This window comes from Schistocerca serialis, chromosome 8 (assembly GCF_023864345.2).
Source record: "Schistocerca serialis cubense isolate TAMUIC-IGC-003099 chromosome 8, iqSchSeri2.2, whole genome shotgun sequence".
Classification (NCBI taxonomy): Eukaryota; Metazoa; Arthropoda; class Insecta; order Orthoptera; family Acrididae; genus Schistocerca; species Schistocerca serialis.
The window spans coordinates 388,830,492-388,854,154 of record NC_064645.1 but is presented as its reverse complement, the minus strand read 5'-3'; the positions used below and the strand labels follow the sequence as shown (position 1 = coordinate 388,854,154).

The window sequence follows — 23,663 nt, the reverse complement described above, 5'->3', positions numbered from 1 at the left end:
ATTACCAACTTTGTACTTATAAAAAGATGTGAAGGAGTTTCTAGAATCATATGGGCTTGCAGAGCTGTTTCATGGAGATTTTGAAGGTAAAAAAATGAGACTCAACAAAATCTGTCAGAGTACAATTGATGATTTCTCAACTGCAACTGTTGAAAAAGGAGAGGTGACAGAAGAATAAAGCTGCATGAAGATAAGAAAACTGCAGTTGACAGACACATTGAACAAGTCAAGCATATCAAAAGTTATTATTCTAGAGGAAAAATGCTTCATCACCAATATTTGAGCAGTGAGTTAAACGTGAAAATAATGCGTGAGAAATTTTCTGTGAGGAAGGTCTCAATTTGGACATAAGTATGACTACTACAGGACACTATTCTGCAATAATTTTAGTATCGGCTTCAGAGCAACTTATGTTGACACATGATCTACATGCTCATACCCAAAAAGTAGGATTTTCTTGGAAAATCAATGAACTGAAAAGAAAAATTTGAAACATCAGCTCACGGCTCACAGAATTTGAAGTAACGTGTTTTATGATAGATAAATAGAAGAAAGGCAAGGCAGTCCAGTTACGATTGCCAGAAGAATTTCATTCTTACAGAAGTCTCAAATCAGGCGGCCTGTTATTCAAGACATATGTAATTCCATAATTTCATGGTTTGCCTAAGTTTCTCTACGAACACTGACACAAAAAAATGTGACCTCGTATGTTTGGCCAGAGAATGAGTTTGTGAAGAGGTCAAACCAGGTTGATTCAGCAATTTGTCATCAACTGCTTCAAGCCTATTTGGATGGTGTCACCAAACTATGTCTCTTTTCGGGTGTATGTGGTGAGCAAAATAAGAACACAACAATGACTGGGATGTTGATGTATTGGTTTCTTCATGATGCTCCACTAGATGTAGAAAGTGTCAAAGTGTGGTTTCCAATCATCAGTTATTTGTTCATAACCCCCCCACAAGATTTTTGGAAACATGGAGAGAAAATTTTCCAAACTGAACACAATCGAAAATCCTGCAGTCTACATTGGCATAATGGAGAAATTCACCAGAGTAGTGCCCTTGGGGTCAGGTGACCGCCAAGTGAGAACTGGAAGCAGCTCACCAATGACATCCTCAAATCTCAAGACAGCAAACAAAGCCATGCCTTGTGCAGAGAGAGACATTCTTAAATTTTGAGGCTAATAGAAATCCTTGGGTCACAGAAGAGATACTGAATTTAATTGATGAAAGGAGAAAATACAAAAATGCAGCAAATGAAACAGGCAAAAAGGAATACAAACGTTTCAAAAATGAGATCAACAGGAACTGCAAAATAGCTAAGCAGGGATGGCTAGAGGATAAATGTAAGGATGTAGAGGCATGTATCACTAGGGGTAAGATAGATACTGCCTACAGGAAAATTAAAGAGGCCTTTGGAGAAAAGAGAACCACTTGCATGAATATCAAGAGCTCAGATGGAAACCCAGTTCTAAGCAAAGAAGGGAAAGCAGAAAGGTGGAAGGAGTATATAGAGGTTCTATACAAGGGCAATGTTCTTGACGACAATATTATGGAAATGGAAGAGGATGTAGATGAAGATGAAATGGGAGATATGATACTGCGTGAAGAGTTTGACACAGCACTGAAAGACCTAAGTCAAAACAAGGCCCCGGGAGTAGACAACATTCCATTAGAACTACTGATAGCCTTGGAAGAGCCAGACCTGACAAAACTCTACCATCTGGTGAGCAAGATGTATCAGACAGGCGAAATGCCCTCAGATTTCAAAAAGAATATAATAAAGCAGGGGTTGACAGATGTGAAAATTACTGAACTATCAGTTTAATAGGGCACGGCTGCAAAATACTAACACAAATTCTCTACAGACGAATGGAAAAACTGGTAAAAACCGACCTCGGGGAAGATCAGTTTGGATTCTGTAGAAATGTTGGAACATGTGAAGAAATACTGACCCTACAACTTATCTTAGAAAATAGATTAAGGAAAGGCAAGCCTACATTTTTAGCATTTGTAGACTTAGAGAAAGCTTTTGACAATGTTGACTGAAATACTCTGTTTCAAATTCTGAAGATGGCAGGGGACAAATATAGGGAGCAAAAGGCTATTTATAATTTGTACAGAAACGAGATGGCAGTTATAAGAGTCGAGGGGCATGAAAGGGAAGCAGTGGTTGGGAAGGGAGTGAGACAGGGTTGTAGCCTATCCCTGATGTTATTCAATCTGTATATCGAGCAAGCAGTAAAGGAAACAAAAGAAAAATTTGGAGTAGGAATAAAAATCCATGGAGAAGAAATTAAAACTTCGAGGTTCACCGATGACATTTAATTCTGTCAGAGACAGCAAAGGACCTGGAGGAGCAGGTGAATGGAATGGACAGTGTCTCGAAAGGAGGATACATGATGAACATCTACAAAAGCAAAATGAGGATAATGGAATGTAGTTGAATTAAGTCAGGTGTTGCTGAGGGAATTACATTAGGAAATGAGACACTTAAAGTAGTAAAGGGGTTTTGCTATTTGGGGAGCAAAATAACTAATGATGGTCGAAGTAGAGAGGATATAAAATACAGACTGGCAATGGCAAGGAAATTGTTTCTGAAGAAGAGAAATTTGTTAACATCGAGTACAGATTTAAGTGTCAGGAAGCCATTTCTGAAAGTATTTGTATGGAGTGTAGCCACGTATGGAAGTGAAATGAGGACGATAAATAGTTTAGACAAAAGGAGAATAGAAGCTTTTGAAATGTGGTGCTACAGAAGAATGCTGAAGATTAGATAGGTAGATCACGTAACTAATGAGGAGGCATTGAACAGAATTGGAGAGAAGAGAAATTTGTGGCACAACTTGACTAGAAGAAGGGATTGGTTGGTAGGGCACATTCTGAGGCATCAAGGGATCACCAATTTAGTATTGGAGGGCAGCGTGGAGGGTAGAAATTGCAGTGGGAGACCAAGAGATGAATACACTAAACAGATTCAGAAGGATGTAGGTTGCAGTAGGTACTGGGAGATGAAGAACCTTGCACAGGATAGAGTAGCATGGAGAGCTGCATCAAACCAGTCTCTGGACTGAAGACCACAACAACAATAATCCCTTGCACACACACTTTCCACAATAACAGAGTCCTGAGACTTTTCGAAGTGAAATTGTACTTTGCTGGTAAGATGTTGTTGCTATGCTGTCTAATTTGACCATTTCGTTACGTCTGTTTTCCATAACTTTTGATGTTATAAAGCATGCTTAACACATTTCCACTATATATATTACACTTGTCAATATATGAGTTACATTTACTACACTTATTTATGCGAATTTTACTTTTACTTGTCAAGTATTGTGACTGACTATTCGACCTTGATGCCATCTTGACATATGTATTTGCAGATACAGAGTGCTCTACCAATAGTCTATGCTTTCTATGACTTCTATGAAGCACAAAAGGCAGTTTGTAACATGGACCTTAAGGAGACACATTATTCTGTAGCAAGCTTAATGAGTATCTTTCTACCAAAGTGTATGGACTTTTGTATTTATCATATTTTACAATACTTATTTGCTGTCTTCTAAACTTTGTTTATGTGTGACATAGGAAATGTTATTATTATCCAAACTGAAAACAAACAATATTAGACAGCCAAATAATTTCAAAGCGATTGACCACATTGTACATTAAAAATAAAATCTGGGATATATAATTACATAACTGTACCAAGAATACTACTACCACTGTTATCTCCATTTAATGTGAATAATTTTCATTGTTTTTGTAAACCCATGTTATTAACTGAAAAAGATAAAAAATAATTTTTTTACTTACTTGTGTGGCTCCAACGAATCAAATATCTTTTTGTATCCAGCCAACTGAGACACAAATGAATCTACAAATGGCTTAAATTTTGGAAGTGCTTCAAGGGACATTATTTCTTTCCAAGATTTGCTTGATAACCATTCTGGGGCAGGATTCTCAACCTCCTAATTGAAACATTGGTGTGAAGTTTAAACATAACAAGTAAAATGTTAGTAAAAGAAAGAAGAATAAAACTCAAAAGAGCTATCATATGTTTGATACATATGCTATTCTTATTGAAAAGTTCTACACATGGGGAATCACTAGTTTTTCCAAGTTCGGGAAGATATATCAATAAATTTAATGAAAGTACTGCACAGTTAAAAGTTAGATAACAATTAGCACATTACTATCAGAAACATACCTGTAGAGGGTTTCCCCCTGCCAATAAGAATTGCCATTCTGTGGGATCTATTCTTTCTTCATCCATCAATATTCTTACACATAAGAGAAATGCAAAATGCATCTTGTGTTTTTCAAATAGACTTCGGCAGACATTGGAATATAAACTAAATGTAAAGTAATTATTAATATTCTCCACTCTTTCATTTATGTCAGCTGCAAAGTAATGAATATCAAGCTTGTAGACATGGTCACAGAAAGAACCGTGTTCCAAATATAATGATATCCAGATACAGGTATTTAGACAAAAGGAACCATACTATGATTTATTACATCATGATAGTCAAGCTTTAGGTATAAGATTTCTGAATGTTCTCTTTTATAATGAGATCTAAATAATACAATATACAATAATGGAAAGACCAGGATGGAATGTAACTATATTATGAAAAGTAAAGTTGCCACTCACCACATAGCGTAGATGCTGAGTCGCAGAGAGGCACAATAAAAAGACTGTCACAAATAAAGCTTTCAGCCAATCAGGCCTTCATCAAAATAGATGACACACACACAAACACACACACACACACACACACACACACACACACACACACTCATGCAAATGCAACCCTCACACACGACTGCAGTCTCAGGCAACTGAGGCTGGGTTCAGTTGCCTGAGACTGTTGTCATGTGTGTGTGTGTGTGTGTGTGTGTGTGTGTGTGTGTGTGTGTGCGCGCGCGCGTGCGTATCTGTCATCTACTTTTAACGAAGGCCTTACTAGCTGAAAGCTTTATTTGTGAGAGTCTTTTTGTTGTGCCTATCTGCGACTCAGTATCTCCGCTATATGGTGAGTGGCAACTTTCCTTTTCATAATATAAATACAATATACAGGTTCATAATTTTTGACCATATTACAGAATAGCATATAAAAAATCATTACAATGCCAATTTAACTTTTAATTTTAATTAACTATGACACTGAAAGCACCATGCAAGAATAACATTTGGCCACACTTTTGTAATTACTTGAAACTGTAAGTTTACTGTTAGCAGTCACAATTTATTTGTAACTGGTAATAGTAAAATTGAAGCATCAATCAATAGCAGTAAAAGTCATGGTGGAATCTGACCTAAATTTTTTGCATTTAAAGACACACTGTGTCACTCTGCATTTGGGCACAACAGAGAAACAGTACTGGTGGTGGTGGTTAGTGTTTAACGTCCCGTCGACAACGAGGTCATTAGACAACGGAGCGCAAGCTCGGGTTATGGAAGGATTGGGAAGGAAATCGGCCGTGCCCTTTCAAAGGAACCATCCCGGCATTTGCCTGAAATGATTTAGGGAAATCATGGAAAACCTAAATCAGGATGGCCGGAGACGGGATTGAACCGTCGTCCTCCCGAATGCGAGTCCAGTGTGCTAACCACTGCGCCACCTCGCTCGGTAGCAACAGTACTGACTGAGGACTGTTTTATCTTTTTACATTACTGATGATTATCAAATAATAGTAATAAGAATGTAGGACAGTTTAGAAAGAAGAATCATTATAATTTTTCTTTAAAATTGTAATAATGCCATTTGATAAAACATCATTTTTGGGAGGTGACTGTCTACAGCCATTAAGAAATGTATAAAATGGTTATTTGAAACATCAGATGCTTTTATTTTAAACCCAAATATCTACCGGTTTTGGTCTTGGACCATCTTCATGGATTAAAATGATTTACGTCACCATATTTCGTTAGTCATTACTTAAAATGTGTAGCGCATGCCATGAATATAAATATATGACACAGGACTTTAAAAGCAGGATTACAAATACTAAATGTATACAGAGCGGTACTGTTGTGTCTCTTCAGCACTGCTCTGTATATGTTTAGTATGCTATGTTTGCTTTTAAAGTGCTGTGCCATATATTTACGTTCATGGCATCGACTACATACTTTAGGTAATGACTAATGCAATACGGTGGCTTAAAGCATTTTAACCCTCATCCGTGAAGATGGTCCAAGACTGAAATCAGCAGATATTTTTTTTTAAATAAAAACAGTTGATAGTTCAAATATGCATTATATACATGAGAAAATATCCTTGTTTATAGAACACAAATGCAGAAAATTTTCATATATTACTGACCTGATGCTTCTGTATTGGTCATGCTCCCAATAAATATGCTGATGAACCATTCTAATGAATACTGGTACATGGGATCAATATTGCCCAGATCTGATACACAGAAAAAGAGTATTTGTGCTCGGTTTGCAACAGGTATATACAGTGCTCTAGTATTATCAATATTAATTTGTGTCTCTTCTGCTGATTTCACTTTTTGCTGTAATGAAATAATGACATACACCATAAGAAATACATGAGAAATATATATCAATAAGATATTTACTTAAATATGTGGTTAAAAAATCATAGATACAAGTTTCTCTTGTACAGTCCATCTCATAAAGCAGTCATTTACCTTTAAATGAAATACAACAGAATGTTGCATAATCATAAATTTCTGTTGAACAGTTTGACAAACTGTGAATGTAAAAGAATTAATATTGTCACAATGGACAAATATGGAAACTGCTGCAGGATAGTGAGAAATTGCAGTGGGGAGATAGATGTTCACACATGAGTGTGGCCTCTCGCTTTCTGCCATTGTAAACAGTACGATTTACATATGAATACCTCTTGTAAGAGGCTACTTGGATGTCTTACTGCTAGAAACATTGTTTGACCAAAGCAGTACCCATCCTATCCCAGCATTACATATTCATCTTTTCAATATGTTCATTCCACTTATTAGCTCCTATACACCACCATTGTTAGTTCAGTGTATAGTATGTTACACTAGAGGATAAAAAAAGATAAGCACCCATAAAGGAGTAGACAATGATATGAAACTTTACGGGTTGAGAGAGATTGTGATGTTATTTCACTGCTTACAATATGGAGTAAAATTCACAAAGAACTTCGCAATACGAGTCCACTTATGTATCGGTCATTACAACTGTTCTGCCCTGGATGCACACTCTGATTTACTTAGTAAAGGTACCATGGAACCATTGTATTCTCTCCTGACACAATCTGGGGATCTTGCTAGCCATAGGAATACCTCAGTATCAAGCAGATAGTTCACTGACACAGTCCACCTGCTTAGTTGGGTGGTACTGTGCTCACCTCCCATGCAAGAGGGCCCGGGTTCGATTCCCGGACAGGTTGAAAATTTTCTACGCTTGGGGACTGGATGTTGTGTTGTCCTTATCATCATTTCATCCTCATCACTGGTGCGCAACTCACTCAATGTGGCGTCGACTGAAATAAGACTTGTACTTGATGATTGGACTTCCCCGGATGGGGCCTCTCGGCCAATGATGCCATATACTCATTTCCATTTTTTTCACTGACACACATTCCATATGTAAGCAAGAGTTGTGCTGTTGAAAAATAGCACTAGAATACTGTCTCAAGAGAGGTAACACATATGGGAGCTGGGTGTCAGTGACGTACTGTTGTGCTGTCAGAGTTCCCTCAATCTATATGTCCTTTACCTGAAATCATAACCAATAGTCACCTGTGTGGTAACAGGTGATTTGTGGTGCCCCGGAAATATTTTAAGTTCAGAGTTGGCAGCCATTGCTCGGGCTGCTCGGCAAGCTGTGGCTCGTTAGCAACCACATGATACCGCACAATGGCCGGACCACATGGTTCAGCCACCCGCACAGCTGGGAATTCCTTGGTGACGCTGTGTAGATGAAGGAGACATGCCAGGAGTGCCAAAATGGCGGACTTTGTGAAACCTTAATGGCAGACATTTCACAGTTCGTAAAGAAATTAATAGTAGCCAGATGAATCATGATATCTCAAAAAGAAACATGTACATTACCATTATTTGCACGACGATCCTGATGGTGTAATCAGATTTTCAATATCTTTATTAGTTTAAACTTTAGTATCTGATGATAAATTATTCTACTAACACCCAGCAATGAATTTTCAAAATCTAAACGGTTTATCCAATTTTGTTGATCAACATGTCTTTCGAAAGCTATTACTGAAAACCAAAATTGGTATAAATTACAGGCATGTAACTTGAATAGTACATGAGTTATTGGAAGTCAAAGTGGCCGATTACTATCGATCGCAGCAGGCCATAAGTACTCCAGAGTTACACGAAAAAACGGTAGCAGCTTGCTTATAAATATATTTATTCATCTATTTCTTTGTTTACATCCGATATATACTATACATGAAGATATTGGTCCATTATTTACTGTGTTTTAGAAAGCACAGAGACATTAGACAACTGGCTTACTTCTGTTCTATTCCTTTGATATATTTTTATTTAATTTATTTATGTATTTAATAATGTGTGTTAGAGCGTATTTATGGTCCAGCTGTAGGAATATTTATTTAATTTCAAGTTATTTAAATGTAAATACAGTATTTCGAATGTGGTTCATTATGAAACTTCCTGGCGGATTAAAACTGTGTGCCCAACCGAGACTCGAACTCGGGACCTTTGCCTTTCGCGGGCAAGTGCTCTACCAACTGAGCTACTGAAGCACGACTCACGCCCGGTACTCACAGCTTTACTTCTGCCAGTACCTCGTCTCCTACCTTCCAAACTTTACAGAAGCTCTCCTGCGAACCTTGCAGAACTAACACTCCTGAAAGAAAGGATATTGCGGAGACATGGCTTAGCCACAGCCTGGGGGATGTTTCCAGAATGAGATTTTCACTCTGCCTTTCTTTCAGGAGTGCTAGTTCTGCAAGGTTCGCAGGAGAGCTTCTGTACAGTTTGGAAGGTAGGAGATGAGGTACTGGCAGAAGTAAAGCTGTGAGTACCAGGCGTGAGTCGTGCTTCGGTAGCTCAGTTGGTAGAGGACTTGCCTGTGAAAGGCAAAGGTCCCGAGTTTGAGTCTCGGTCGGGCACACAGTTTTAATCTGCCAGGAAGTTTCATATCAGCGCACACTCCGCTGCAGAGTGAAAATCTCATTGTGGTTCATTATGTTTGTGAGTATGCATTGGCTTGGAGACAGGGCAGGAGTGCTCTAGCCAATCACAGCGATCGTTCCGAACAAGATACGTGGAGAGACTGTATGGAAGAGGGGGAGGAGCATCATTTCAAGGGGGGACAGGGGAATATGGGAGAGGACACGAGAGATCCTGGACAGTTCGGTGCGATGGACGCACTGTCACGGGAAGGACTTGAGAGAGTGAAGCAGTTTGCGCATGGTCATGGGACATAGAAATATGTTGTAGTGCCAACTGGTGCACTTGTGAGATTTCTGTGGCTTCTGCAGTGAAGACATAGCATGCGTTTAGAAGTGAATATCTCGCAAGCTATATAGCTGTTCAAAACCAATTAGGTGAAGTAGGAATCTATTGTTTCCCTGCTATTCAACTTATATTTTATATAATTGCTGGACCATCGACACCAATAAGTGTTTTACAGTGATAAAGGGCATTGTTAAAGGTATTTCTGCTATAGTACCCATCATCTGAAGTCGTCAAAATAGTACCTGCAGAATTTACTTAATTGCAATCTTTCATTTATAAATTTCTATATAAGATTCAAAGTTCATAATTGCCGAGTGATAGGAACCTTCGACCATTCAATTCATGTGTATATTCATATTGCATACTGTAGACTCAGCAGAATTTGGCTTGTAATGCGGCAACTATGTATGCCAGCCCCTAGACAACAAAACCATCCCAAACTTTTAATATTATAATCCTGAGTCTGTTAGTTGAAGGCCATCATTTCACTCTTATTTGAAAGCCCACATACCACACCATAATGCTGGTGCTGTCAGATTTCCTTCAATCACTACCAGCTTTAACTGAAAACATACACTGCACCATGAAGCCAGAAGTAACACCAACATGCCTCCTGAAACATTGGAAGAATGGGACCTCTTTGTAAGTCACAGGCATAATCACCGACGGTGGTCATTCAGATTACTAATGAACAGCAATTCAAGCATGAAGTGACACCATTCATCAGCAGTCCATGCTTCTTGGTCATGGCACTACTACAAACATAGACATTTGTGATGTGATATGCAGCCTACATATGCAATGGTAATTCCCAAGTCTAGGTGCTGTTAGCGTCTGACTAATGGGGTGGGATGACATAGAATGTTGCATGGAGTCCATTACTTGTTTTCAAATGGTATGCTGAGAAGTGAAGAGGTTGCAGTGTCCATGGCACACATTTCATGTACCTTCCCTTTAGTGGTCGAAGGTGATTGACTGGAATCTTGATGATAAATATGGTTGTCGTCACCTTCCCATGAAGAGCAACATCAGACACTAACAAAACTAGATTCCATCCTAACAGATCTCAGAAGACCTTAACAGTACTGACTGACCACTGTGTCATCCTCAGCCTGCAGACACTATCACATCCTAATGCCCCACAACTCTGGATATTGCATGATTTGATCAGATGGCCAAATGGCAGCCAACAGTGAGGCCCCAAACTCTGACAGGTACTGGTAAATGGTGTGTGAATGAGAACTTATGATCTTCATGTCCTTCATAGCCACTGCTCAATATCTGATGGTATTCACACCCCTTACATACCCTACCAGACCTGGTAACAACTCTAAATGGTATTTACATTTCAATGCAATCAAAACATCCACAGAACTTTGATCTTTGTATTAAAACAGCTTTTTTCTCTCCTGCTGCCTGACAGTGTCAGTGGCATGCATAAGTTGTACGTACAGTACATCTATATTTTATTGACTAATATAAATACAAGTGATATGTAGGTGTAATCCTTCAAAACACACAGTGGAAAATACAATAAAATAAATGTGACTGTTTACAGGAATTTTTAATTCCAGTTGTTATTCATAACAATCACAGTGACACCTAACCTAAAATATTCACATTTAAGAAGTATTCTTAAGCTACCTTTGTAATCAATACTATCTATACCAATAGATATATTGCTACTAACTACATGCAGGAAGCATTGAGCAGCAGACAGACACATGTAAAAGTAGACTGTTGGGAAAGCATCAGCTTTTGGACAAAGTCCTTTATCAGATGACACACACACACACACACACACACACACACACACATTCATAAATGCACAACTCACACTCACATGTACACTGTCATTTCTGGGTGCTGTGGGACCATTGCAGTGAGCAGCAATTTTGGTTTGTGTGGGTTTAGAGGTAGGGAGGGGGATAGATATCAGGATAGGGCTGGGGGAAGCTATTTCAGTGGCCCTGTAGGAGTCTCGAGAAGTGTGGTTTGGACAGTCTGGTGTGCTGATAGATGCAGCATCAGGAGAGCTGTGCTTAGGGGAAGGCAGAGGGGAGAGAAGAAGGGAGAGAGAAAGCGCTATTCAGGTGAGACACGGGGATGGAAGGTGCTTCTGAGGCTGGAGTAGGGGCAGAGATGGAGATAAGAGGCAACTGGAAGACAGGGACTAGGGAATGTTGACACCAGGGGGTTCACGGGAACAAAAGATATGTTACAGGCACAGTTCCCTCATCTGCAGTTCAGAAAAGCTGATGTTGGTGGGAACCTCCCATAGGACACCTTTAGTCCCAGCCAGGAGGGTACGTGTGCTCCACGAAAGTTGAGGGCTACACTGGTAGAAGTATAGCTACTGGCAAGGTCATATAAGACAGACAGGCACTGGCAGATGAGCCAGACAAATTGGGTCTCACATAGGGCAAGAGAGGCTCTATAGGCCTAGGGAAGAAAACCCAGGAGTAAAACCCAAGGGAAGATCCTTGTCCTCCAGGTTGGGTGTTCGGTTCGCAGCTAGTAATCCCCACTCAGAAAATGAAAGTGTTGTGACGACCACACACTGGCCTCAGAAGAGGAAAAAGATTAATGAGATGGAAAATGGATATTATGATAACCATCTGGAATGTGAAGACACTTACGAAACATGGCAGACTGCAAGAAATTAGAGAAGAAATAGATAAATATAGAATGAAAATAGTGGCACTTCAAGAAATATGGTGGAAAGGACAAGGAATGATAGCTTTCAGGAAACACAGACCAATACATAGTGAAGGAGATACAGGCCATTATATATAGCTCAATGATGGGAAATATAATTCGTTTCACAGTAGTTAGTGAGAGGCTGTGTTCTTTGAGGTATAGTGCAAGATTTATCAGATATAGGCAGAAGACAAATATGGCAAGAAACACAAAGACTAGTGGAAAGCAAAACACAGTATAGAAAGTCTCCAAATTAAAGAAAAGCAGGAAGAATACAAAAAGAAATTAAAAGTGATTTTTGAGACAAGAGGAAAGAATACAAGGAAGGAAAATGATGCAGAAACTAAATGCGAGACTGCTGCAGAGGAAGTACTGGAGGGGGGGGGGGGGGGGAGGGGGGGTGTAAAACACAAAAGAACAGTTAAATGTTTTGATGAGGAGTGTTCATTGATAATTCAAAAGATGAATAAAGTGAGGCAAAGAATGCTGTGAAGGAAAACAATACTAGTGTTTGAAGAGTATAGATAGAAGAAGAAATGAGTGGCTAAGTTATGCAGTGTGAAGAAAGCCAGAATGAAAGGGCAAAGATAGAGTTGTTGGACAAAATGAGGGGCAATAATGAAATACGAAAGTTTTATGAAAAATCTAGAGAACTGAAGAAAGGCTTCCAAATGAGAGCAGTCTTCTACCAGAATGAAGAGGGAAACTAACTTGAGATAAAAGCATAGCTTTGGGAAGATGGCACAATTATTTTACTGAGTTACTCAAAGGAAGGAAGGAGGTAACAGAGAGAAAGCCTTGAATGAAGAACAGGAGGAACTGGATTCATAACTGGAATTAGAATACAAGTGGAGGAGCAGAAGTCAAACCATCAGAATGCAATCAGTGAAGAATGCAATTAAAAACTTAAAGAATAATACAGTGACAGAAGAAGAAGGCAGAAAGGCTGCATTATTAAAATTTGGGGGAAAGAAGATACAAGTGGCCATTAATGAATTAATAAAGTAAACATGGGCAAAGAAAGAAATGCCTAAAGTTCAGAGCATGGGAAAAATCTGGCCATTATGTAAGAAAGGCAATAAGTTAGAATGCAGCAGTTACCACAGGATTACTCTCTTAGATACAACACATGAGCTGTGTAGTACAATTTTATCTTCTTGACTGGAAAGCAGGGTGGAAAGGATACTGGAGATTAAGAGATTGGATTTAGAAGAAATAGACCCACAGTGACCAGTTATTTTTATCGAGACAAGCAATTTCATTTGTTGTACACTGATTTTAATCAAGCATACAACAGTCTAGACAAGAATAAGATTCTTAAAAGTATTAAAGATATTAGAATCCCCCTAAAACAAGTGGGGTTGGCAGAAATAACAATGAAAGCAACAGTTTATAAGGTCAGAACATAACAAGAGTCATCAGGTGAGTTCAAGTTAGGTATGGGGCTGTGGCAAGGAGGTGTGAACTCTGTGCTATTCTTTAACTTAGTATTAGAGGAGGAAATTCAGGAAATGCCAATGAACTCAATGACATCAATATGTAATGAGCAGGTCCAGGTGGTGGCATACGTTGATATGTAGCCTTAGTTGCAATCCACGTCAGAGCTTTGAAGGAAATGGTGCAGTATTGGAAGGAGTAGCACAGAAGTTGTGACTGGAAGAGGATATAGGGAAAACAAAGTATATGATGACGGGAGGTCCTAGTAGAGATAGTGAAAAGATCTCATTTAAAATGAACACTAAAGAATATCAAATAGTGGAAGTATTTAAATATCTAGGTTTGGTAATAAGAGAAGGTAATTGGACGGCAGCAGAAAATCAAAAAAGGATAGCAAGTGGAAGGAATGTTAATAAGAGTATAAAAATCAAAATATATCTCACTATTTTAAACCCTTCAGAAATGTATGGATTGGGAGACTGGGTGATGACTACAAGGGAAGTAGGGTGGTCACTGGGTCACTGAGATGGGAAAGGAAGATTTTGAGAAAGATATTGGGGGAAGTGAGAGAGGAAGACTGCTACAGAGTAAGTACGAAAAATAAGATGGGTTGGTCACATACAGAGAATGGCAGAAACTCAAGAGTGTTAAGAAAGTCTTTATTGGAAAGTTCAAAAGGAGAAGGAGAAAGTGGCTTGAAGATATGGATGAGGACATCAAAGCAATGGGAGTCAGGAATTGGAGAAGGAAACCAATGGGCAAAGAAGAATCGAGGCAAGTGACAAAAGATGTCATGGCTCTAAAAGGGGCTGTAGCATTGAACAGTAAGTATGTATGTATGGTGTTGGTGGGAAGAATACAGATGGTACAGGCTGTGATGCACTCACTAAAGTCAAGCAACAGGTATTGTGGTCCAACTGGGTGTTCCAGCTGTCTCATGGCCACAGTTTGGCAGTAGCTGTTCACACAAAATGGTGAACAGTGGTTGCAGCTAAGATGGAAGATGACTGCTATCACAGATGTCCCTCCGAGTTAAGGGAATAAGAAACGCCTGTGACAGGACTGGAGCAGATAGTAGTGGGAGGATGTATGGGGTAGGATTTGCATCTGGCACATTTGCAGTGATGTGAGCCATTGAACAAGGAGTTAGGAATAGCAGTGGAATTTGGCTGGACAGGTATTTTGCATAGGCTGGAGGACTGCAGAATACCACTGTGTCAGTGGTAGGTAGAATATTACTCATTTCATGGCGTAGTGGGAGATAGCTGAAACTCTTGGTGAAAACGAGATTCAGCTGCTCCAGTCCTGGTGTGTACTGAGTCACGAAAAGGAAGGCACTCCTTTGTGACTGGTCAGTAAGTATGATGGGTGACTGGGAAGACAAGGCACTGGAGATCTTTTTCTGTGCAAGGAGGGGATGGTAATTCTGCTCTGCCAAGGCCTCAGCAAGAGATTCATCATATTTGGAAAGGACTGCTCATCATTGCACATGTTTATTTTTTATTTCGTTGTCTGTTTGCTGTCCACAAAACAATCATTTTTTGACATTGTCACAGATTTTAGTTCACATATACAAAGGTCTAGTTAACGTACATACATGCACACATCGATCTAAATAGTAACGGTAAGAAATTATTATGCTTTTGTTAGAAAAACAAACATGTTACAAACAAACATGTTATATTCACTGTTTTATAGAGACACTTTACAACTTGAAATATAAATACATACACCGATATAGTGTGTGAAGATCAGAAATTATCATTTTTGTGTTGCAAAAACAAACTTATGCTATATACACTGTTTTACAAAGGGATACTACAACTTGAAATCTGCTACTCAATAACAGCTTTTCTCTATTAATAGATGCTTAAATTTATTCTTTAAAGTATTCATGTTAGCTGTCGTAAGGTCAGATGGAAGCCTGTTATAAAGACGGTTCCTATTGTATGTGCACTACAGCCTGCAGCCTTTTCGACTTGCAATTCTGTAAAAGTTTTCCCTTCTATGTGTATTGTACCTATGCATATTACTGTTTGTTATATTATATTCTAGATTTTGTTCCACAAACGTAACTGTCTGAAGGGTGTACATAGAGTAGATGGTTAGTATTTTATATTTCCCTGCAGATTTCTCTGCAGGGCTCTCTCGTGTTTACCTTAGTTACCACTCACTCTTACTGCCTATTTTGCAGTCTGAAGACCCTGTCTGTCTGTATAGAAAGTTGGTGCCCACCCCACATCTCAATACCCTAATGAAGATATGGACATATATTTGTCTCAAGCTATCACAGCACAGGAAGGCTGAGACCCAAGAAGGCTGAGACCCTTTACAGTATACACACAATTGTATTGATTTTCTCACACATATGGTCTATATGTTCTTTCCATGACATCAACAATTATTTCCAAAAATATGTGTTTGTTTGTGTAGCTCAGGGGCAATGGAGGTGTAAATAGAGTTCTATTTATGTTGTGATTATAGATAAGCATAAACTGCATCGTCACTGTCTTCTCTTTAGATATGAGTAGCTTATTTGCAGTAAGATAACGTGACAGAAAATTATAATTGATTTCACTACTGTTTGGAGAAGTTTTCATAACACAGTCCCAGCTGAAAAAAGATGTGTCATTAGTATAACTTACAGCCTTGCAGTTTTTGGGCTCAGTTAAATTATTAAAGTACACAAGAAACAGAAAAGGCCCAAGTATAATTCTTTGAGGCACACCACATTGAAGTATCTTGTGAGTTTCTTTGGTTGTGACATTTCTTGGCCAGACACTTGATGCAGAATTAAACTGGTCTGGCCATGTAAATAATATTTGCAAAAAGCTATCTACTGCCGTATATGCCCCAAGAAAACTGACATCTTTTTGTAACGTTAACACTCTGAGGCAAATATATTTTACACTATTTGAATTACATCTAAGCTAATGGGTAGAGATATGGGGATCCAGCAGTAAAGAATATATGAAAAGAGTATTTGTCCTACAGAAGAAGGCACTTAGAATTATGGGACGGAAATGTGATATGGAATCTTGCAGAAATTTGTTTAAAGAATTTAAAATACTAACTGTTCATAACTTATATGTACTTGAGATAATCATTATGGCACTAAACAGTAACAAAACATTTAATAAAGAGACACATGAACACAACACTAGAGGTAGAGAGAGATCCGACAATATCTCTCACTGAACCACACTTTACGAGAAAAACCCTCACTATGCAGGCATAAAACTACGGAATTGTTTCCACCCTAATAGATCCAAATCGACCATTACAGAACTAAAAAAGAAATTAAAACTGTGGCTCCTAAACAATATGGTGTATTCAATATCTCTAGATTTGGTACACTTGTATGATGAAAGACCCTTTTTTCTAAAAATATATGAATCTCAGATCTTAGACTAAATGAAACAATGAAAAAAGATTGGCTTGTTTTTGTAACATTTAAACAGGATGCCCTGCCACGTGTTTCATTTGTGCCAATTGTGTTAAACATCTCTATGAATTTCTCACACACTTCTTTTGGGTCATTTGTTATACCGTCATTTTCTTTTGATGTTATGCTGGCGTGTCGATGAGTTGCTGTTTACCACATTCTTTATATGTACATTATTTTCCAAGCTGTTTTACTAACACAGGTTGAGTTGCTTATCTGACAGGCATATTTATGAGCTTTAAGGCTAGTTAACTTCTCTCTGTATTCCTTTTCTGAGCAGTTTGTATTTTGTTAAATAGTACTGCAATTTAGTATCCCTAAACAGTATGTAACAGTCTTTCATGTTCTCTCTCAGTTCAACGATTTCTGGAGGGAAATCCTCAGCTTTGCGATTAATAGCTTTGTTTACTTGTTTTACTAAAGAACAGGTTTCATTAGCAGTTTTATTGAATAGTTTAAAGAAATTTTCCAATTTATCATCGACATTTTTGCATTTTAAACTAGTTCCCATTTTTCACTGGCTAATGCCCTCTTACATTTATTACAATTAAATTTTCTTTTACACATAAACATATCACTTTTAGTTATATCTACATTCCTTACATCTCTTTCCACAGCAAGGGCTCTGTAGTCAGATTGCACCTAGACCACTTATACATGTCCATATAACTTCACAGTCGCACTCAAAATGAACACAGAGACAATATTTTTGTTGGCTGCAATGAACATTCCCGCTCCTATGGCATCTAATCTGTCTTTTCAATAATCACAGTCTAGCCTACAGAAATGCCATGTGCACTGCGTAAGTACTTTGCTGCCTCAGTAGCTGCTTCCTTTGTGAAGTGTTCCCCTGACCTATCAAGGGGAACCCTACTATTCTCACTGCAACACAGCTCAGAAATCTGCAGCCAAGATTGTCACAGAGCTGAGAAAATCACTGGCTGAGACCCTCTACTTGGCAACGAAACGGAGAACTCTGAACAACTCTGGAAATGATGCTGTAAATTGTGAGCTATGCATGCAGCCCATGCACTAGGCCAGCAGTCTTCTCCCCAATTGCATTCAATACCTCCTCATTAGTTACGTGATCTACCTATCTAATCTTCAGCATTCTTCTGTAGCACCATATTTCGAAAGCTTCTATTCTCTTCTTGTCCAAACTATTTATCGTCCATGTTTCACTTCCATACATGGCTACACTCCACGCAAAGACTTTCATAAACGACTTCCTGACACTTAAATCTATACTCCATGTTAACAAATTTCTCTTCTTCAGAAACGGTTTCCTTGCCATTGCCAGTCTACATTTTGTATCCTCTCTACTTCAACCACCATCAGTTATTTTGCTCCCCAAATAGCAAAACTCCTTTACTACTTTAAGTGTCTCATTTCCTAATCTAATTCCCTCAGCATCACCCAAGTTAACTTGACTACATTCCATTATCCTCGTTTTGCTTTTGTTGATGTTCATTTTATATCCTCCTTTCAAGACACTATCCATTCCGTTCACCTGCTCTTCCAGGTCCTTTGCTGTCTCTGGCAGAATTACAATGTCATCGGCAAACCTCAAAGATTTTATTTCTTCTCCATGGATTTTAATACATATTCCAAATTTTTCTTTTGTTTTCTTTATTGCTTGCTCAATATACAGATTGAACAACATCGGGGAGACGTTACAACCCTGTCTCACTCCCTTCACAACCACTGCTTCCCTTTCGTACCCCTCGAATCTTATAACTGCCATCTGGTTTCTGTACAAATTGTAAACAGCCCTTCGCTCCTGTATGTTACCCCTGCCACCTTCAGAATTTGAAACAGAGTATTCCAGTCAACATTGTCAAAAGCTTTCTCTAAGTCTACAAATGCTAGAAACGTAGGTTTGTCTTTTCTTAATCTTCTAAGATAAGTCGTAGGGTCAGTATTTCCTCACATGTTCCAATATTTCTACGGAATCCAAACTGATCTTCCCCGAGATCATCTTCTACCAGTTTTCCATTTGTCTGTAAAGAATTCGCGTTAGTATTTTGCAGCCGTGAGTTATTAAACTGATAGTTCAGTAATTTTCATATCTGTAAACACCTGCTTTCTTTGGGATCTTGAAGTCTGAGTGTATTTCACCTGTCTCATACAACTTACGCACCAGATGGTAGAGTTTTGTCAGGACTGGCTCTCTCAAGGCCGTCAGTAGTTCTAATGGAATGTTGCCTACTCCCGGGGCCTTGTTTCGACTCTGATAGTTCGGTAATTTTCACATCAGTCAACACCTGTTTTCTTTGGGATTGGAATTATTATATTCTTCTTGAAGTCTGAGGGTATTTCGCCTGTCTCATACATCTTGCTCACCAGATGGTAGAGTTTTGTCAGGACTGGCTCTCCCAAGGCCGTCAGTAGTTCCAATGGAATGTTGTCTACTCTGGGGGCCTTGTTTCGACTCAGGTCCTTCAGTGCTCTGTCAAGCTCTTCACGCACGCAGTATCATATCTCCCATTTCATCTTCATCTACATCCTCTTCCATTTCCATAATATTGTCCTCAAGTACATCGCCCTTGTATAGACCCTCTATATACTCCTTCCACCTTTCTGTCTTACCTTCTTGGCTTAGAACTGGGTTTCCATCTAAGCTCTTGATATTCATACAAGTGGTTCTCTTTTCTCCAAAGGTGTCTCTAATCTCTAATTTTCATGTAGGCAGTAACTACCTTACCCCTGTCCGCCCCCAGTAGCTGAGTGGTCAGCGCAACAGACTGTCAATCCTAAGGGCCCGGGTTCGATTCCCGGCTGGATCGGAGATTTTCTCTGCTCAGGGACTAGGTGTTGCGTTATCCTAATCATCATCATTTCATCCCCATCGATGCGCAAGTCACTGGAGTGGCGTCAAATCGAAAGACTATCACCAGGCGGGCGGTCTACCCGACAGGAGGCCCTCGTCACATGCCATTATTATTATATCTTACCCCTAATGAGATAAGACTCTACTTCCTTACATTTGTCCTGTAGCCATCCCTGCTTAGCCAATTTGCACTTCCTGTTGATCTCATTTTTGAGACGTTTGTATTCCTTTTTGCCTGCTTCAATTACTGCATTTTTATATTTTCTCCATTATCAATTTAATTCAATATTTCTTCTGTTACCCATGGGTTTCTATTAGCCCTCATCTTTTTACCTACTTGATCCTCTGCTGCCTTCACTACTTCATCCCTCAAAGCTACCCATTCTTCTTCTACGGTATTTCTTTCCCACATTCCTGTCAATTGTTCCCTTATACTGTCCCTAAAACTCTGTACAACCTTTGGTTTAATCAGTTTATCCAGGTCCCATCTCCTTAAATTCCCACCTTTTTGCAGTTTCTTCAGTTTTAATCTACAGTTCATAACCAATAGATTGTGGTCAGAGTCCACATCTGCCCCTGGAAATGTCTTACAATTTAAAACCTGGTTCCTAAATCTCTGTCTTACCATTATATAATCTATCTGATACCTTCTAGTATCTCCAGGCTTCTTCCATGTGTACAACCTTCTTTCATGATTCTTGAACCAAGTGTTAGATATGATTAAGTTATGCTTTATGCAAAATTCTACCAGGTGGCTTCCTCTTTCATTTCTTATCCCCAATCCATATTCACCTACTAAGTTTCCTTCTCTTCCTTTCTCTATTATCGAATTCCAGTCACCCATTGTAGTAACACTGTTCACATTTACGTCGCACTTCACTTAGCGTAGACCGGGACTGTGTCCTAGGCATGCCCGATGTTATCTGACTGGGCATGGTCTGTGCTGCCTGAGTTGTTGTTGTTATAGTTACACTGGCAGAGGTCGTGTCCAAATTCTCACGTGCCCTCTGGTGGATGGGACTCTACTTGCGGCAACTACCGTCCGTGACGCGCCGTGCCGATGTGCGCCTCCCGCGATCTTTCCGGTGGCTACTGCACCCATGACTATTAAATTTTCATCTCCCTTCACTATCTGAATAATTTCTTTCATCTCATCATACATTTCATCAATTTCTTCGTCATCTGCAGAGCTAGTTGGCATATAAACTTGTACTACTGTAGTAAGCATGGGCTTCATGTCTGTCTTGGCCACAAAAAAAAAATGCGATGACTATGCTGTTTGTAATAGCTTACCCACACTCCTATTTTTTTATTCATTATTAAACTTACTCCTGAATAATCCATTTGATTTTGTATTTATAATCCTGTATTCACCTGACCAAAAGTCTTGTTCCTCCTGCCACCGAACTTCACTAATTCCCACTATACCTAACTTTAACCTATCCATTTCCCTTTTTAAATTTTCTAACCTACCTGCCCGATTATGGGATCTGACATTTCAGGCTCCGATCTGTAGAACACCAGTTTTCTTTCTCCTGATAATGACGTCCTCTTGAGTAGTCCCCGTCCGGAGATCCAAATGGGGTGACTATTTTACCTCTGGAATATTTTACCCAAGAGGACGCCATCATCATTTAACCATACAGTAAAGCTGCATGCCCTCGGGAAAATTTATGGCTGTAGTTTCCCCTTGCTTTCAGCCGTTCGCAGTACCAGCACAGCAAGGTCGTTTTGGTTAGTGTTACAAGGCCAGATCAGTCAATCATCCAAACCGTTGCCTCTGCAACTACTGAAAAGGCTGCTGCCCCTCTTCAGGAACCACACGTTTGTCTGGCTTCTCAACAGATACCCCTCCGTTGTGGTTGCATCTACGGTTTGGCCACCTGTATTGCTGAGGCACGCAAGCCTCCCCAACAACGGCAAGGTCCATGGTTCATGGAAATCTCTGGTTGAGGCCCTCTACTTGGCACCAAACTGAAGCACCCTGATGAACTCTGGGAATTATGCTGTAAATTGTGAGCTCTGCATGCAGCCCACGCACTAGGCCAGCAGTCTTCACCCAAAACCCAAGCTATAAGAGTCATTAGAGCTGACACGAGCCATTAATTCCAGACAACTGCAACCTGCATGCTCGATAGCTACAGGCAGGGCCTCCTCCGCGTCTCAGATGAGGCTCCTGGCAGACATACTGAGTGCACATTGGAGTTCTTTCAGGCCCTGGACGTTATTTACATAAGGGGCTACGTAACACGCCTAACATTGGAGTTCCCAATAAGAAGCAAACCCCTCTTCCTGTGTGACTGTTTGGACCCTAGTGAAGGAGTGGCCATCTGTGCACCCACACAGTGAATGGGGTGAGGTCAGACAGCCAGCCTCCAGGCTGATCCTTCCCCTTGAGTGATTTGATTGCTTTACCAAACACCCCTCACCCTATGGTGAGGGCAGATCTACTGTGACAAGTACACTGTAACACTGTAAGGTGTATTGGCAGCAGAGTCCATGGATGGAACACTTGAGGTGCCCAATGTGACACACCACATTCTCCACCATCACTACTAACACCCCCCCGCCCTGTAAGAAACCTGAAGAAACAATGGTCAAAAGTGTCTTCAGCTGTTTGCAATCTGAGATCCTGCATCCACACACAATATATCCATCCCAGCATAACTAACTTAATAACTAAATTACAAAAGACACAGAGAAAGCTAAGTATGCAATTTGCTACCCTCCTGACATGTTACCAATGGAGGGTGATGCCTTACTGTGATTTGTAACCAGCTGTTCAAAAGACATGGGGTGAGGTCAGACAGCCAGCCTCCAGGCTGATCCTTCCCCTTGAGTGATTTGATTGCTTTACCAAACACCCCTCACCCTATGGTGAGGGCAGATCTACTGTGACAAGTACACTGTAACACTGTAAGGTGTATTGGCAGCAGAGTCCATGGATGGAACACTTGAGGTGCCCAATGTGACACACCACATTCTCCACCATCACTACTAACACCCCCCCGCCCCGTAAGAAACCTGAAGAAACAATGGTCAAAAGTGTCTTCAGCTGTTTGCAATCTGAGATCCTGCATCCACACACAATATATCCATCCCAGCATAACTAACTTAATAACTAAATTACAAAAGACACAGAGAAAGCTAAGTATGCAATTTGCTACCCTCCTGACATGTTACCAATGGAGGGTGATGCCTTACTGTGATTTGTAACCAGCTGTTCAAAAGACAACTTGAGAATTGAAAAAGAAAAAAGCTATACTTATAACTTTCTGCCCTGCTGGTGTGTCACAGGCAGCAGGTAGAAAGTTGACTATGCCAGATGACAGTTATTTTTCACTGTTGTTGTTTGCTCTTGTTTAAGGCACTCAACATCATGGTTATCAGTGCCCTTCCAAATACTTTTGAGAGAGAAATTTGGGTGAAATATCAACATTTCAAAAGCTAGATGAGATCACATTTATTCTCTCACACTCTTTTTCACAGCTATACACTCAACCAGACTTAAGTGTATGAAACTGAAAACTGTTAACAAAACTGAAAAATATTAACACAGTCTGTGTTTAAGATACGTGGATACTATCAAAACACAGCTACCAGACCAGAAAAGATATGAAATATAAAGCCTAGATAAAATGATTGGATGATCATTTACATCATAACTGAATGGGTCAACTATTCTCTGTATGCACAAAACTTCCTGTCCAAAGTTTAAGTAAAAGGTCAGACACAACACAAAATTTTAAAATAAGAATCACATTCATCTCACAGT

General features: G+C 39.6%; 1 protein-coding gene across 1 annotated transcript in view; it reads right to left on the bottom strand.

The window, feature by feature from the left end:
• LOC126417029 (dynein axonemal heavy chain 1-like) overlaps window positions 1-23,663 on the bottom strand; it is a gene marked incomplete at its 3' end in the record, with an annotated part of 951,942 nt that overhangs the window by 131,865 nt on the left and 796,414 nt on the right. The window contains exons 52-54 of the mRNA XM_050084920.1: window positions 6,332-6,527; window positions 4,213-4,406; window positions 3,819-3,973 (exon numbers count right to left, since the gene is read on the bottom strand). Of these exons, the coding sequence (XP_049940877.1) occupies window positions 3,819-3,973; window positions 4,213-4,406; window positions 6,332-6,527 (545 nt within the window). The remainder of the gene's footprint in view (window positions 1-3,818; window positions 3,974-4,212; window positions 4,407-6,331; window positions 6,528-23,663) is intronic.